General features: G+C 42.3%; 1 protein-coding gene across 1 annotated transcript; it reads right to left on the reverse strand.

Moving 5' to 3' along the window:
* Nucleotides 1–2: 2 nt before the first annotated feature.
* On the reverse strand, nucleotides 3–18,215 carry LOC109567837 (beta-defensin 121). The gene is made up of 3 exons (XM_019972851.2): nucleotides 18,161–18,215; nucleotides 16,836–17,058; nucleotides 3–106 (listed from the first exon to the last, which is right to left on the reverse strand). The coding sequence occupies exons 1-2, from the start codon at nucleotides 18,213–18,215 to the stop codon at nucleotides 16,931–16,933; spliced, it is 183 nt and encodes a 60-aa protein (XP_019828410.1). The 3' UTR covers nucleotides 3–106; nucleotides 16,836–16,930.
* Nucleotides 18,216–18,499: the final 284 nt, after the last annotated feature.

Raw genomic sequence — 18,499 nt, forward strand, 5'->3', positions numbered from 1 at the left:
TGCAGGGATGAGTCTTGTTTTCATTGGCAGGACCGTGGGCAGTGAATTACAGCAGAAGAGGATTTATATCAGATCAAACAAGCCGAAGGACAATGTGTAGCAGATTCTGCAGCAAAGAACGAGACGAGAGCGTGGGAAACCGGCCAGCATCCGTGCCAAAAGGGCTTTTCTCTCCTAGTAAGGAGACAGGCAAATTAAAGCCGTTTGGCCTTTTGAGATCCACAAAGGGATTAATCAATTAATGCATATCAAGACACATTTAATTTTTTAATTAAATTTATTTGTTTTTAATTGAAGGATGATTGCTTTACAGTATCATGTTGGTTTCAGCCAAATATCAACATGAATCAGACATAGGTATACATGTGTCCCCTCCCTCTTGAACATCCCTCCCACTTCCGCCTGCATCCCACCCCTCTAGGTTGTTACAGAGCCCCAAGTTGAGTTCCCTGAGTCATACAGCAAATTCCTATTGGCTATCTATTTTACACATGGTAATGTATGTTTCCATGTTACCACTTTCCTTACTCCATGCCCCCTGCCCTGTGTCCCTAAGTCAAATATTTAATTTTTTAAAAATTCTTATTCTCAACTTTCTAACAGAAAATTCACACGTGTATGTCTTTCTGAACCTTGAACTTGCCAATCTCATTCTCAGCTCAGACCCTTAGCATTTATAACTTGCTCTTCCTATAAAGTTCTTCCTTCAGACTGGCTCCTCTTCACCATTCAGTCCCATCTTAAATGTCACTTCTCGGAGAGGCTTTTCCTGGTCACCTTAGATTAAGGGTACTCCCACACACACAGTCACATTGTATCATAATAACTTGTGTTGTGACCTTCATATAGTCACTTGTTCCTTTTCAATTTATTCTACATGATTAATCTTTGCCTCTCCCATTAGAATGTCAGAAATTTGCTTTGCGACTCCAGTGCCCATAATAATATCACCTGGTGTATTAATCAGGATATTAATTCAACTGTTTTAATACATTATCTCCCCAAACAGTAATTCTAAGAGGCAGACATTGATTTCTGTCTTATGTAAAAGAAATTTCTTTCTTATGTAAAAAGCTTCATCACTAAAAGCAAGGGCTTCCTTGGCAGCTCAATTGGTAAAGAGCCAGGCTGCAATGCAGGAGACCTCGGTTGAATCCCTGGGTTGGGAAGATCCCCTGGAGAAGGAAATGGCAACCCACTCTAGTATGCTTGTCTGGGAAATCCCACTGACAAAGGAGCCTGGTGGGCTACAGTCCAAGGGGTCACAAAGAGTTGGACACGACTTAGTGACTAAACTAAAAACCATGCCATTAAAAGTAGGGCACAAGATTCCTTCTGATTTGATGCTGTGCCATTCCTATCAGGCAGCTTCATATGATGCTCTGGTTCTCAGGAAGAAGAGAAAGAAGGAAATGAAGTGCACCATTTTTCCTTTAAGGATCCCATCCAGAATCTGCACACATCACTTCCATTCCAGTCCATTGGCCAGAGCTCATTCAAACAGATATATCTAGCTGGATGGTAGGCTGGAAATAGTTTCTTTATTCTGGGCAACCATGGCTAGCTGAAGTTCAGGGGTTGTCTTACTAAGAAGAAGGGGAAGACAGATACTAGAGAAGAGCTAGCAATTTCGGACACACTTAGCACATTGCAGGTGCTTCAAAAATGTTGTAGACTGAGTAAATATCTTACACATTGAATAAGGTTATAAGAAATAATCTAAAGGGGAGGCAACTCAAGTCATTCTAGAGTGTAGAGAAAGCATGTGGACTGTGCCCCTTCAGTCAAGCTTCAGAAGAAGCTGAATAAGAGCTGGACCCTTTAAGATACTATACACTGTTATAAACTAGATAACTAATAAGAACCTACTGCGTAGCACAGGCAACTCTACTAAATATTCGGCAATGACCTATATGTGGATAGAATCTTAAAAAGAGTGGATACATATATATGCATAACTGATTCACATAAAAGGTGTGAGAGAAGGAAAACACCACTGAAAGTTGGAGCCCTCAGAGAAGACACTCTCTCCCAAGCTATGGGAGTGGCCACAATAACCAGCTAATTAGCATTGACCCTCTGCTAGGTTGGGCTTCCCTAGTAGCTCAGACAGTAAAGAATCCTCCTGCAATGCGGGAGACCTGGGTTCAAGCCCTGGGTTGGGAAGATCCCCTGGAGAAGGGAATGGCTACCCACTCTAGTATTCTGGCCTGGAGAATTCCACAGACTATATAGTCCATGGGGTCACAAAGAGTCGGGTACAACTGAGCAACTTTCACTTTCACTCTGCTAGGTTGGTGACAAGTATTTCACAAGTATAGTCTCACTTCATCCTCACAACACCAATAGTGTTCCTGCCTCGTTGTTCTAGCTCGGACACTAAAGTACAGAAGCACAAGCAATTTGCCCAACTCTGACCAAATGGGGATTTCAGGATTTGAACTCAGATCTGACTGGCTCTCAGTTATAGTACTTCTATCCACAACCTGGTCTCCCATTGTTTCTTCAGACTTGGAATAGCAAGGGTCCTTCTAAGTGAGGAAGCCAGTCAAAAGGAAACCTCTAGTGATTCTTGCCTAGAAAAATTTGAAGAGCTTCTACAGAAAGTAGGCACAGGTAAGATCAGAGAAATGAGGGTCACTTTCTTGTGACTCTCCTTATTTTATAACAGGTTTATTGAAGTATAATTTACATGCCATAAAATCCACTCATTAAGTGTACAAAGCAATGAATTATGCAGATCTGTACCTCTGTCACTATAGTCGAATCTTGAAAATTTCCATCACCCCCAAAATATCCCTCACACCCATTTGTAGTTACTACCCTTTCCCACCCCCAGCCGTGATGGAATCACTGTTTATAAGAATACCATCAACTATGTATTAAATATCATCTGGGGTTAATCCTTTCAAGGAAAAGGTATGTATGACTATGGATGAAGCCATGGCTCGGGGGATAACATGAATAAACCAGGGCCACTGAGGCAGTCAGGATTCAAACTCAGAACTCTCTCCAAAAGGGTCCAGATCAAGGGGAAGATATTTGTAAAGAGTGGGAAACGTATCATTTTTTAAGCTGAGGTGAAATACACTGTATAACAAGAGATATTGAAAATACGAAAGAAAACAGGGTTTCTGGTGGAGAAAAATTCTAGACAAGCCAAAGGGAATGGAGTCAAAGAATTAGATAAAAACACTGGACCTTAACAGACTTTTCTTTCTTTTGAAAGAAAGGGGGTTTATAGAATGACTTCATAGCATTGCTCTTAAAACCTGAAACTTTTATGTCAAAAGTGAAAGTGAAAGTCACTCAGTTTGTGTCCAACTCTTTGTGACCCCATGGACTGAAGTCCATGGCATTGTCCCGGCCAGAATATAGGAGTGAGTAGCCTTTCTCTTCTCCGGGGGATCTTCCCAACCCAGAGATCGAACCCAAGTCTCCCGCATTACAGGTGGATTCTTTACCAGCTGAGCCACAAGGGAAGCCCAAGAATACTGAAGTGGGTAGCCTATCCTTCTCCAGCAGATCTTCCCAATCCAGGAATCGAACCAGGGTCTCCTGCATTGCAGGTGGATTCTTTACCAGTTGAGCAATCAGGGAAGCCCTTTTTTTGTCAAACAAACCTAAATTCAAATCCACCTCTGTGAGCTGCTCTCTATGTGACTACTGTAAAGATTTGTCTGGGGTTTTTTGTCTTGTCTACCGTTCATGACAGTCTCATCTTGTCTCATCTTCCCATTTGGAGGGAATCCTGTCACCATAGCGGTCTTGTGGAGGGACAGTGTCACCTCCCATTGTTCAAATACTTGTTTTCCTGCCTCTCTTGCAGCTGAGGTGTGAGCACGTGGCCTAGGCTCAGCCAATTAGATTCCCTTTTTGTTCTTTGAATCGAGTGCATGGGATTCCAGGAAGCGGTAACAGTGGAGGGCTTATCTTAGCAAAAGAACCCACCCACAATGAAAGCCAGTGCCCTGGTCAGTAGGGAAGCATAGTAACAAGGAGTGGAGTTCAGGGTCCCAAACAATGGTGTTCAACAGCAGCTCTATCCTCACTACTGGGTCTGAAGGCTGATTCTTCCCCTTGGCTCCATCTACCCCACCATTTTCTCAGCTTGACTCCATGCATCCTCTGAGCTGGCAAATAGTCAAAGTTTCATTCGCTAAAAACCCTAACTGATGCAGTGAGCATGGGCAAATTGTTTAACCAATTTGGGGATGATAATCATATGTACCTGATGGTTTGCTGTGTCCTTTAAGTGGTTAAAAGTGTCTATCCAGTGTTTAGTGCAGCGCATGACTGGTAATAACACACTTTACTTACAATTTCTTTGTTTTTCTTTTTAATATTTATTTATTTATTTTTGGCTGCACTGGGTCAGCCTCGCTGCACATGGGCTTTCTGTATTTGCCACGAGCAGAGGGTACTCTTCATTGCAGTGCATGGGCTTCTCACTGCAGTGTCTTCTCTTGCTGCAGACCATGGGCTTTGTTGTTCCATGGCACGTGGGATTTTCCCAGACCGGGGATCAAACCTGTGTCCCCTGCATTGGCAGGCGGATTCTTAACCACTAGATAGCCAAGGAAGTCCCAATTTCTTTGTTTTGAGGTGAGAGAGAAAGGAATGGGAACTTTGAGTGGATTCAGCTTCTACAGTCTCAGTAACAGTGGAGCTAAATTCCTCGGTGGGGTGGAGAGATGGGACTTGCAGAAAATGAATAGAAATGAATAGTCTTGAGAAGCCACCATGTGTGACGGAGTCTGAGAGGGAAAACCTGTGAGCAGAGCCAGGGCTGGACAGGCCCAATAGGAAAACTGTACATCCTTAGGAATCCCGGCAAGGCACAGGCCAAAGATAAAGTCAAAAAATCTGAAAACCTGTTGTCGCTTCAGCCTAAGAACATGTTTTGTGTCATTCTTCAGAAGTACATTCTTTTTCCAGAGTTGACTGTTGCTTGATTTTGAAAGCTACTTGGGCAGCACCATGGACTCTGTGCTTAAGGTCACTGGCTGTAGGTGTTGGCAGGATTTGCTCAGTGGGCAGTGGAGCTGCTCAGGATGAGGGAATGTGGGGGCAGTATCCAGCTATGTGATGGAGATGCCAGGGGTTGAGTTTGGCTCAGGGTTAGGAGCTGAGCACCTTACTCTGTATCCTCAATGATATCAGTCAGTGAAAAAGATGGTTTATTTCAATGCTGCAGAACTCAGCATTGAATGAGACAACATTGCAAAATGTTGACAAACTTGTAGTCTGAAATTAGATTCCTGGTTGCATCATCTTGGAAATTTTCATTAACTCTGTACCTGTTTCCTCAGCTATACAGTGGGTTAGTAATAGTATTTTTTTCTTAAGGTTGTTAATGAAGATCAAATGAATGAATACTATAAAGCACTTAGAACACCACCTGACATTTAGTGACTGCAGTATTTGCTGTGATTACTGAAATAAATCAGAGGATTCCAACCCAGATTCCAGGCCCTTCCTCTTTGCAATATTTCATAAGCCACCTATGAATCCTTGTATACACAGATTGTCCAAGAAGTTCTGCAATGATTCAGAGAAATGGCCTTGACTGAGATAAGGAGAAATTGAAAGAGTTGGTTTAATTGCTATGGCATATTCACATTTGGGTGTCTGCATTTATGTATTACATTTTTTTTATATTGTAAGTGGCTCAGGTGGTAAAGAATCTGCTTGCAGTGCAGGAGACGCAAGTTCAATCCCTGGGTCAGTAAGATCCCCTGGAGAAAGAAGTTGCAACCCACTCTAGTATTCTTGCCTGAAGAATTCCGTGGAAAAGGGGCCTGGTGGGCTACAGACCATGGGGTCACGAAGAGTCAGACAAGATTGAGTGACTAACAATTTCAATTTCAATGTGTACACATATAAAATCTAAAAATAGCTGTGTATGCTCAAATATATCTTTTATGTTTATTTTGTGCATGTGTTGTTTGTATTTTGTATACATGAGTATTTGGATGTGCAAGAATGTTTGTAGTTGCCTGCAGTTTGTGTGTAGATGTGTAACTGGTATGTGGGCAAGTGTTTGTGTACTTCTGAGTATATATGTGCTTCTGTGTTTCTTCTCAGATCTTCAAATGCCATGGCCTAGAACTCCATCCGTGACAGTTGCATGGTGATTTTTCTGCTGAGCTGGGAAATCTGGGCCATAGCTAAGGGGCTGAGGAGGAACAGGGAGCAGGGGCTGTCGAGGTGGCCAAGCTCAAGCCACTGTGGGAGAAGGTGGCAGGAGACAGGGAAAGAGGCTGGCTTTGGTCAGAGTCAACTTAGACCCCGATTATTGTATGGTATTACTGGGACCCGCCAAGACCAGAACAAACTGTAGCCTTGGCCTTTGTAATGCCTCCCACATGGGTACATTCCGGCCTGGCCAGTGCTCTGAGACTGGCACCACCCACCCCTGAAATCTTTACAAGTTACATTTTGAAGTTTTAAAGGGACTGCCCACTTCCTACAGCCTGAATCCCACAGTAGAGAGGAGGAGGGAAGTACCAATTATCAAGTTCCCAGGGCAAGTATTTTTACCTGATCTCATTTATTCCTCCCACCAACCTTGTTAATAACATAACAAAAAGGTAAAAGAAATGAGAATCATAGAATCACCACCTTTTACAGACATTTCTCACTCTCATACATTTATATCATTTCCTCATTTCCCCAGCAAGGAAGGTAAAGTATCCAGGTGAACATCTGTAGCTCAGAGAAAGGTGATGCCAATGCCAAGGCCATATGAAAGTGTGTGTTTAGGAGGCGGGCTACTAAAGAGGGTGTGGATGCTAGAGAAACCCCTACAGCAAGATAGCCCCAGCTGTGTCTCGTTTCAAGCAATGTTCTGTAAAAGAAATAGATACTAGTAAAAAATCTAAAATTCTTTAAAATATTAATAGTCACATACCAGTTATGAATGCCCCACTACATTCAAGACTTGGGAAATGCTGCACTTCTTTTTTTTTTTAATTTCACTCCAAGATACCACTTGCAAAGTAAGTGAGATGTCCAGAGCCAGTTGTTACTGGGGTTTCCTGATCTTCTCCACTTGTTCCTCGTGGTTCTGGGAAATGAGGAAGGACCTGATCCCTATTTCATGATGATGATGTTCATTTCTCTTTTCCTCATGCTCAGAATACTGCTGATGAACTCTGCCAGTTATTCACTGGGCAGCTGGAGAACTGCTCACCACCATGGCTTTCTCCACTGACCTCAAGTCCAACCTGGAGGCCTTTGCTGCCTCTCTCAGGACCACGAACCTAGTGGCTGGGTCCACAGCCTCTGCCTGCCATGCTGGCAACCCCATCTGAGTACCTGTCACCTTGGAGTACTTTATCAAACACCCATGAAACCAAACCCCATCTCTTCTCCCAGTCAAGGAGATTCAACACCCCCAAATGATGGGCTTCTCTTCCTCTCTTGACCCTAAGACAAAGTCTTCATCCCACTTCTGAGACAATCCAATCTAACTGTTCTCTTGCACCTAGGCCTCCCTAACAAAGATGAGGGCAGAGGGAGAGACAAGGTTGGCTTCAGAACACAAACTCACACACACACACACACACACACACACACACACACACACACTCAATTCTCCAGTGAAAAAGGAGGAACACAAAGTATCCTGGCTTTCCTTCCAATAACTGGGCAGAAAAAAAAATTATATTTGTACTCTTTTTGCTGATGCTTCAAGAAAATGGATAAATAAATTATCAGGTAATTGCTACATCAAAATCTTAATTTATCATTCTGCCACAATGTTTGTTTTAAAATTCTAATACATTTATATCGCTAATCTCATTAATGTGCAATAATGTTTCTTTTAGGGAAAGGCATGCTGTCCTCAAGAACTCTCGATATTCAGAGAAGATGTCACTTGACTCACAAAAGCATACCTTTCAATCTGCTCAGCAATAATAGAAGGATTGACCAATGTATGACAGCAACGGACAGTGTCACCCATTCCTGTTAAGCATCTTGCCTTATTATCTCAACATGTATTTTTCGTATCATTCCATGCTTATTCAGGGCTTCCCTGGTGGCTCAGACGGTAAAGCATCTGCCTGCAGTGTGGGAGACCCAGGTTCCATCCCTGGGTTGGGAAGATCCCCTGGAGAAGGAAATGGCAACCCACTCCAGTACTCTTGCCTGGAAAATTCCGTGGACTGAGGAGCCTGGTAGGCTACAGTCCATGGGGTCGCAAAGAGTCGGACATGACTCAGCAACTTCACTTTCACTTTCATGTTTATTCATATCAGACACTTACACTATTCTAATATGAAGCTATGCCTAAAAGAAGGAATTTTCTTGCAAGGCCATTTCTAATGTCTATTTTAAGCCAAACGTATAAGTAATTAAGTCAGACAATTGCTAAAATAATATTGGTTGAGTCCCCAGTTTATGCCAATTCTCTTCTGGGACAGAAAATCAATCAGCTGTGGTCTCTGTCTTCCTGGAGATTACTGCTGCTGCTAAGTCGCTTCAGTCGTGTCCAACTCTGTGCAACCCCAGAGATGGCAGCCCACCAGGCTCCCCTGTCCCTGGGGTTCTCCAAGCAAGAACACTGGAGTGGGTTGCCATTTCCTTCTCCAATCCTGGAGATTACAGTCTATCATAAAGACAAACATTGAACAAACATAAGTATAGGTGTGGTGGGTGCTGAAAAAGGGAAATGTGGGATGCCATCGACAAAGTCGGGATTAGGGTGAGGGGAAGGAGGTGCCTAGTGCGCAACATATAAGGAGACATTTGCACGACCTTGATGGTGAGTGCCTCCTTCTAGGTTGCACTCTGGGCACCTTCCTCTTCTCTCCCTTGTCCTGGCCTTGGCAATCAGAAAGATCAAAGTGGAAGAGAAAACACTCCAGGTAAGAGGAAATGGTTGAGGATAATAGTCCCTAGCAGTGACCGCTTGGTGCCGCATCTTTGGACACTCAGCATCTGAATCCCTTTTCATCTGGGAATAATTCTCCATTCTCTGGATCTTGACAGAAAGGAGGGCTGATCTTCTACTACAGAAAGTTGTTGTTGTTGTTCAGTTGCCCAGTTGTGTCCGACTCTTTGTGGCCCCATGGACTACAGCACACCAAGCCTCTCTGTCCCTCGCCATCTCCCAAAGTTTGCCCAACTTCATGTCCATTGCATTGGTGATGCCATCCAGCCATCTCATCCTCTGATACCCTCTTCTCCTTCTGCCGTCAATCTTTCCCAGCATCAGGGACTTTTCCAATGAGTTTGCTGTTCGCATCAGATGACCAAAATTCAGCCTCAGCATCAGTCCTTCCAATGAGTATCCAGGATTTATTTCCTAAAGATTGACTAATTTGATCTCCTTGCTGTCCAAGGGACTCTCAGGAGTCTTCTCCAGCACCATAGTTCGAAAACATCAATTCTCCAGCATTCTGTTTTCTTTACAGTCCAGCTCTCCAACCATATGTGACCACTGGAAAGACCATAGCCTTGACTATATGGACATTTGTCGGCAGAGTAACATCTCTGCTTTTCAACACACTGTCTAGATTTGTCATAGCTTTCCTGCCAAGAAGCAAATGTCTTCTGATTTCATGGCTGCAGTCACCATCCACAGTGATTTTAGAGCCCAAGAAGAGGAAATCTGTTACTACTTCCACCTTTTCCCCTTCTATTTGCCATGAAGTAATGGGGCCAGATGCCATGATATTAGTTTTTTTAATATTTAGTTTTAAGCCAGCTCTTTCATGCTCCTCCTTCACCCTCATCAAAAGGCTCTTTAGTTCTTCCTCGCTTTCTGCCATTAGAGTGGTGTCATCCGCGTATCTGAGGTTGTTGATGTTTCTCCCGCCTAACTTCACTCCAGCTTGTGACTCATCCAGGCTGGCATTTCTCATGATGTGTTTAGCATATAGATTAAACAAACAGGGTAACAGCAGACAGCCCCATCCTACCCTTTCTCAATCTTGAGAAAGATTGGGTGCTACAGAAAGTACTAAGGGTCAATATTTTGTGCCACCTTGGGAGTTAGCAGGCAGACACACAACCCAGGCTCAGCCAACTGGATGCTCCAATGAAAAAAATCTGAATCATAAAGAACTAAATCCAAACCACAGAGAAAGTGGAGAAAATACTCGTGTATGCACAGCAGGCAGAGCCACTGTGGGAGAAGTTCAGGCAGATTTGATGTTGGTGTCCAGTCCCAGGACACCAATGCTGGTGGCGGGACCCTGGTACATTTTTTCTGTTCCCCATACCCCCTTTGTCCTTCCGAGTACAATTGTCTACACTTCCAGTCAGTTCTGTGAGTTCCATGTTTTCCTTCCTGCTATCCTTCCTTTCTTTCTGCTTAAGTTGGTCTCTGATGAACTCTAATCATTATATCCAATAATAAATTTAAGGTGTTTTATCATCAAATATGTTGAGAAAACATTGCTCTATTATTCAACAAGGAACCCCTGTGAGGTTGGATGCCAGAATATGACCTGGCAGGGAGGTAAGAGATCAGCAGCAAAACTCAGGAGAGAAGGTCTGGAGAAAAGAGGAGAAAGGATGCTAATGAGAGACTGACGTGAAAGGGCAGCCCTGACAATAGTGAGGGAGAGTGGAATTTGTACAAAGATATTGTGGAGGAAGAATCAAGAAGCTGTGAGTGCTGACTTGACGTGAGAAGTGAAGAGGGCAGCATCAAAAGGCTTACATCTCAGACGATGGTAAAGCATGAGAACTTGGGAGGGGATACCTGTTCAAGTGAAAAGGTCACCTTCTTGAGCTTTAAATATTCATAGAGTTAGCAAATATTTATTACACTCCAGATGGAGTGAAGAGTGAAACTGACAAGAAATCCAAATTCTCCTGATAGACAAGAAACGGGTAAATGCACAAAATAATCACTGATTTTTGAGAAGTGCTAAGAAAGACATGGCAGTGACATGAAGAACTTTGTTAGCTATGATAATCAAGGATGATATTTAAACTTAAGACCTGAACACCCATGTCAGGTGGGAGTGATGATGTCAGTGATGAGTGATTAAGGAGGGCCAATACCTGGCTAAGGCTGAGGTCATGACTGGGGCAAGTATATTCCTGGCTCAAGTTTAGCTAGGGCTAGAGGGCGGGAGCGGGAGAAGGCAATGGCACTCCACTCCAGTACTCTTGTCTGGAAAATCCCGTGGACGGAGGAGCCTGGTAGGCTGCAGTCCATGGGGTCACTAGGAGTCAGACACGACTGAGCTACTTCACTTTGACTTTTCACTTTCATGCATCGGAGAAGGAAATGGCAACCCACTCCAGTGTTCTTGCCTGGAGAATCCCAGGGACAGGGGAGCCTGTTGGGCTGCCCGTCTTTGGGGTCACACAGAGTCGGATACGACTGAAGCGACTTAGCAGCAGCAGCAGAGGGTGGGAGCAGGGATTAATGGCAAATGACTACAAAGAAAATTTGGGAGATGATGGAAACGTTCTGAAAGCAAAAATCATTGAACCATACCACTTAGCGTGGATAAACTTTACATGAAATTTATGTAGTGGTAAAAGCTTCTTTTTAAAGCTATATGCAAAAAGGAAAACTTGCTAGGGTAGAAGAAAAAGTCTAGATCTACAGCTATAATGAGCTTGTCATGTCCCTGGCAAAAATTAATTTACTCCATCTTTAACTTGTCTTAGTAATAGTTTTATTTGAAGCTAACACAATATTGTAAATCAATTACCCTTCAATATAAAATTTAAAAACTAAATTTTAAAAAACATGTTGATGTATGGCAAAACCAATACAATATTGTAAAGTAATTAACCTCTAATTAAAATAAATAAATTTATATTTAAAAAATAATAATAATAAAAACTGTATAAGAAATATGATCTTATCCATGCAGGAAAAGAAAGTCAGACAGATTACTTGCAAAGAAAGAACAGTCACTCTGAATTCAAGCATCCCAGGTGCAAAAGTAAATGTTATAATAATAAAAGGAAGACATTTTTATAAAATTTTAGTAGGTCAAATTAAGCTCTCAAAATTATATGTCACGCTAAGATGTAGCTCTTGTCAAGGCAATAGAAATATAATCAAGTGTGCTCATTTGATATACAAAAGAGGTTGTTTATGGTTACAGTTGATTTCACTGAATAGCAAACTATATACAATTCAGATGTAGTTTGATTTATAAACTATATTTCCCCCAGTACTTCATAGAAACACATCTATTGCAAATTCAAAGCCCCGAGTTCAGTTGCCTTTGGGGACAGGCAAGTAACACAAATGAAGGAAGAAGGCCACATGTACTACCATGGTATATCAGAGTCATCATTTGGGGTTTTTTAGTACCACTCTTGATATTTAGCTTCTGCATCAGGGAAACTTTAGGTGAGGATTGTGGCAAACTGAGAAGGATTCCTGAAGATCGACACTTTTCAAGAATGAGAAACTGTTGCTGAGTCTTTAAATTTTTTAAAAAGAAATCCGATTATTAAAACCCAGAGGGATGGTATGGAGAGGGAGGAGGGAGGGGGGTTCAGGATGGGGAACACGTGTATACCTGTGGTGGATTCATGTTGCTGTATGGCAAAACCAATACAATATTGTAAAGTAATTAACCTCCAATTAAAATAAATAACTTTATACTTAAAAAAATTTTTTTTCAGTTTACTCATATGAAAATAGGGTTTGTCCAGAAGAAAAGACATAAGGCCTGGAAGATGAGACCAAAACACAACTACACACATATCAGAGGCAGAGCTTTCTTAGGCAGAAGGAATGGCACGCAGCAAGGCCCTAGGGCAGAAAAAAGATTGTTGACATGAGGGAACAGAAAGGAGGCCAGAATGACCTGATTGTAAGGAGGAAGGAAGATGCCAGAGAGGTAAGCAAAGTCAGATTGGGCAGGGCCTCACCAGTTATAGCAAGGAGCTTAGATTTTACTCTTCGGGAAACAGGAAGCCATAGTTTGGGGTAAAACAGAACAGAGTTGTTGTTTAGTCACTAAGTCATGTCTGACTATTTTGTGATCCCATGGACTGTAGCCCACCAGGCTCCTCTGTCCATTGGATTTTCCAGGTAAGAGTACTGGAGTGGATTGTCATTTCCTCCTGCAGGGGATCTTCCCAACCCAGGGATAGAACTAGTGTCTCCTGCATTGGCAAGTGGATTCTTTACCACTGAGCCACCAGGGAAGCCCAAACAGAACAGTTACAGGATATAATTTATCTTTTGGTTGTGTAGAAAATTAATTAGGGGATTAAACAAGAAATCAGTTAGGATGCTATTGTAGAAATTCAGATTAATAGTGGCTTCGTTGTAGCACTATTTACAATAGCCAAGACATGGAAGCAACCTAAATGTCCATTCTCAGAGGAATGGATAAAGAAGATGTGGTACATATATATGATGGAATATTACTCAGCCATTTAAAAGAATGAATGTCATTAGCAGCAACATGGATGGGCCCAGAGGTTGTCATATTGAGTGAAGGAAATCAGAGGAAGAGAAATATCGTATGATATCCTTTTATGCAGAATCTAAAAAGAAATAATACAAATGAACTTATTTACAAAACAGAAACACACTCACAGACTTATGGTTACCAGAGGTGAGGGGTGGAGGGAGGGATAGTTAGAGAGTTTGGAATTGACATGAATGCACTGCTATATTTTAAATGGATAACAACATGAACCTACTGTACAGCACAGGGAATTCTGCTCAATATCATGTAACAACCTAAATGGGAAAAGAATACAATACATACATCTGAATCACTTTGCAGTTCCCCTGAAACTGTCACAACATTGTTAATCAACTATACTCCAATATAAAATAAAGAGTTTTTTTTTTCAAAAAAAGAAAAACTAGGCAAAGAAGCTAATAATAGCTTGAACTAGATGGAAAGACATGGATGGTCTTGAGACACATTTTTAGGGTAGAGCCATAGGATTTGCTGATAAATTGAATGCAGTGAAACAAAGTAAGGAACCAAGGATGCCTTCTAGTTTGGAGCACCTGGGTACATATTGTTAGTATTTACTGAAAAGGGAGATAATAGGGTAATAACAAGGCTTGGTGAAGCGAAGTCCTCACCAAAAGGATACATTAGGCATCCAAATGAAGACGTCACTTAAGAAGGCAGATATATCAACTAGAGGTTTGAGAAAGAATGGGGTCAGAGATATGAATTTGGAAGTGATCAGCACGCGGAAGGTGTTCAAAACACCCAGTGGTGGGGGGGGGCGGGGGACAGAAGGAAGCCCTGTAATTAGGCAGAAGTGAAGGAGGAGATTACATAGAAGACCGAAAGGAAGTTGCTTGGCAAGTTAAAGGCAACCTAAGCATCCGGTAACTTAGACATCAAGAGAAGAAAGCATTTCAATGAGCAGGTAGTGGCCCCGATGTCAAATATTGCCTAGAAGTCAATGAAAGGAAGATAGGGATGCCTCTGTTGAGTTTGACAACATCAGTGATAGTTAGGACCTCTACAAGAAAAGTTTCAATGGCAAGGTTAAAGCCAAACTGAATTCATTTGAAAAGTGAATGGGAAATGAGGAAGTAGGAAAGTGAAGGTAGTCAGCATTTTGAGAAATTTTTCTTTGAAGAATTGCAAAGAAATGGGGCATAGTCCTGAATGGGACCAAGGGATGTTTTGTTTTAAGATGGGAGGTATGAGAACATCTTTGTATAGTGATATAAATGGTCCAGAAGAGAAGAGGGAGATGAAGAGAAGAATTGAAAATGAAATCCTTGAGTAGGGAAGGAAAAGAGGAATATGGACAAGTGGAGGGGTTGGTTTCTCAGGAGCAGGCAAAATTGTTCTATCCAAAAGGAAGACAGGAGTTATAGAATTGAATGAAAGAATAGGTAGATCTATTCAAGAAAAGTGGAGAAGGAAATGGCAACCCACTCCAGTATTCTTGCCTAGAGACTCCCGTGGACTGAGGAGCCTGGTGAGCTGCTGTCCATGGGGTCACTCAGAGTCTGACACGACTGAAGCGACTTAGCAGCAGCAGCAGCAGTCAAGAAAAGATAAAAGAGTTGTTGAGGAAGTAGTAGAAAATTGAGGAGAGAGAAAACAATCATGGAATAGTGATTTCAGAGAGTGAGAAGCCAAGCTTCCTAGAAGAAAAGAATAAATTAGGTGTAGGAGAGTTGAATGCTATTTGAGGTTTGAGGCCCTGAATTTCCTATGAAATCACTGAAGCCAGGTAGATAATTTTCTCCAAAAATAACCAGCTGATAAAACACACATATGGAGAAGCCAAACAAGTGGTTGCATTCTGCTAGACTGGAACTATTTCAAGCAGCGTGGAACATGGGTATTGAGACTGTCTGCAAAAGAACTGCTACAGGGCTAGATCATCATCTCCAACTTGAGCACAGAGGGACGTGAAATCAGGAGATTCAGATGGTCAGTGAAAACATAGTGAGGTTAAGGCTTCATTTCAATTTTAAGACTGATTCATTCTGGCAAGTAGGAGTTGGGACAAACTGGAGAAGGTGGATCTTAATTTTTGACAGGCAGGGTATTTCTATGCAGAGTCTAACAGGAGAAAATTAAGGAGTTAGATCAATCTAGATTGGAATCAAATGTGTGTTAGACTCTGTACTGGGCACTTTCCTGTTATTTTATTTAATCCTCCTAATAACCCCATGCTTTGGGTAAGATAAATGCTTGTTTTATAGATGAGAAAATAAATTAGAGAGGATCGAATGGTTTGCCCAGAAGCATCTGATAAGGATTTGAAGTCAGATCTTCTGATCCTGAATCGAATGCTCATCCTTTGACAGCAGCAGTAATACTTAGACTCTAGGGTTAGAAATAATCATCAAATAGGCAGGCTGGAGATGACTGAATCAAGCCATAAGGCCGAGGCCAGATTCAGTGTTCTCATATAAAGGGACTAAATAGTAGACAGGTAGCCCTGAATAGAACTTTCTGATTCAGGATAAAAAATCAGTTCTTTCTGATTAGCCAGATAAGTAGCAATGGGTTAGGGCTACTTGGACCATGACCCAAATCATGGAGCTGAAGACAGGAAAATCCTTGTTGTCTCAGTTCCAACTCAGTCCTGGAAAAGGACTGGCTAGAAGTTCAGTAGCAAGCAGTGCCAACCAGGGAGAAAGGGAGGGAAAGAGATGGAGCAGGAATCCACATTGGGCCCGATATCAACTCTCTCCAGTGTGAATGACACAATCCTGGAGTCCCAAACAGGACAGAACTGCAAGTATTATCAAGGGAGAGTTGCAGCCCTTGGCATGAAAATATAGAAAGAGAACCGGCAGGCTAAGAATGGGTTCTTATGTTCTTCGCAGATCCTAGCTGGCCTCCTTTACTTCACCTAAAATACCTGAGGCTGAGCCCCCAGCCTGTCTCCACTTTATATCTCTAGACTCTAAAGCTACACTGTCCAATACAATAACCATAGCCATAGTTGGCTATATACATTGAAGTATAGATTAAATTAAAAATTCAGTTCCTCAGTCACACTAGCCACATTTCAACTGCTTAATAGCCATATGTGGCTAGTAGTTACCACATTGGACAACACAAATAAGAAACCATTCTTTTGATGCAGAAAGTTCTGTTGGCAGTGCTGGTCTAGAAAACAAGAATCAGAGAATAGAATGAACATTCCTTATTTACATCATGTGGGACCAGCCGTGGGCCAGCAAGCCGAGAGACGTGCAGAAGACTGAAATTATTACCAACAGGTCCATCCTGTTCTCCACAATACCCATACGCACCTTACTCCATTCCTTATTTATTTCTAAATATAATATATACAAATTATATACAATATAATATATTTATTATTTCTAAATATAATATAACTGAATAGAACCATCAGACACAAAAGTACAGGCAAGAATGATTTACCAGAACCATAGGGTCCAACGATGTTAGACTCAAGTTTGGATAAGGTGTGTCAGACCACAAAAATTTATCTCCATCTTCCAGCTATGTTTGAAGATTCAGTTTCTGGCAGGCAGGTGCTTGGGAGATACACAGCACATAGCCTCATTCTTGCACATTATATAGAACACTTCATTCTGTTCACACGTTTCTCTGCATCTTCCCAACTTATTCCAACACTTCATGGCTGAAATTAAAAGGAAAAGGAGAGGGGTGGATCAGTCTAGAAATAAGCAGCAGGTTGGGGAAGGGGGAGGCCAAAGACCACCAGAAAAGACAGTTATAGGGAAATAAGGGGACATGTGAAGAAAAAGCCCTCCTAAGGCATCCTCCAGGTTTAAGGGAGATTATAGTCACTGTTTTTTCTCACTTGTGTCCCCAGTCACAATTCCAAAATTCTCCCCACTCAGTGACCTGGGACCTACTTGGCTGCTTCCCCACCCCAACCAGCTCCCTTTGGGGAGGCAAGAGGGCCCCTCTCTCCAGGGTTTCATCTCTCCCATATTATAAGGTACCCAGGTAGGGTTTCATTCCCCCCCCCTCCCCTTTATAAGGTACACAGGTACCCAGGTGTCAATTAACCATCTTTTCCCTTTACTTTTGGATACCCTCTCTGACCATATCAACGAAAAGGGACAGGAATCTGAAATACATCCATCAGAACATCTGCAAGTTTTCTTTGTTGTTCATTCTCTCGGTTGTGTCTGACCCTTTGCGACCCCATGGACTGCAGCTCGCCATCTATGGAACTCTTTTCCACATTCCAGAGCTTTTCACTGGTCTTGACAGGTCAAGATAATTAGAAACAGCTCTCTGGTACAACCTCAAGTAGCCCAGGTAAATTGAGGTTGCCTGAGAGAGTAGAATCAGAATCCTCAAACAATCAGAAATCAAGGAACCGTTTTCATAGAGGCAACAATACATCAAAATTCAAATTATCCCAAGGAATGTTTTTGGGAAAACTCCCATTTCCTCCATACTCTGTGTCCAAGTCTCTCCCCTCCGAGTACCCACCCTGTCTTCGCCATCATCTTGTTCAACTTCTCCAGAGCCAACCGTAGAGAGAAGGTCAGAGTGGTCAACTAATGCCACTGAAAAATCAGCACTGGGGAACTCAAACTTCCCCTTTTGAGTTTGAGAGATATCCTAAATATGGTTAGTGAGATATCCAAAGGCCATTCTCCCTGCCCAAGGCCATTCTCCCAGCCCAAGCTATTAGAGCCACCAGAATTCCCTAAATATGCATCAGGTTCCCTGACCCACTTTCTCTTGGGAAAGATCCTGGTTACCTGGGGTGACCTGGGCCAGGAGCAGGGTAATGGTCAAAATCAGAAGGAACTTCATGAATTATGGATAGAGATAGGAGGCTTCTAGGCTGGCAAGACAGTCAGAGGACTCCATGCTGAGCAGTCCAGACTGGTATTTATTGCCCCAATGAGCATGGTAGAGCCATGATCAGTGAACCAGAAAGGGAACAGTCATTTAAGATTAGACAGACAGATATGTAATCAACCACAGTAGTAGAATGGCTGTTGGACACGCCACCTTCTTCTGCTCTTCCAGCCATACATATATATATTTGTCCCACCACTTCCACCCCCAGAGTTTGGCAATCACCATTCTATTCT

Source organism: Bos indicus, chromosome 13, assembly GCF_029378745.1.
Source record: "Bos indicus isolate NIAB-ARS_2022 breed Sahiwal x Tharparkar chromosome 13, NIAB-ARS_B.indTharparkar_mat_pri_1.0, whole genome shotgun sequence".
NCBI classification, from domain to species: Eukaryota; Metazoa; Chordata; class Mammalia; order Artiodactyla; family Bovidae; genus Bos; species Bos indicus.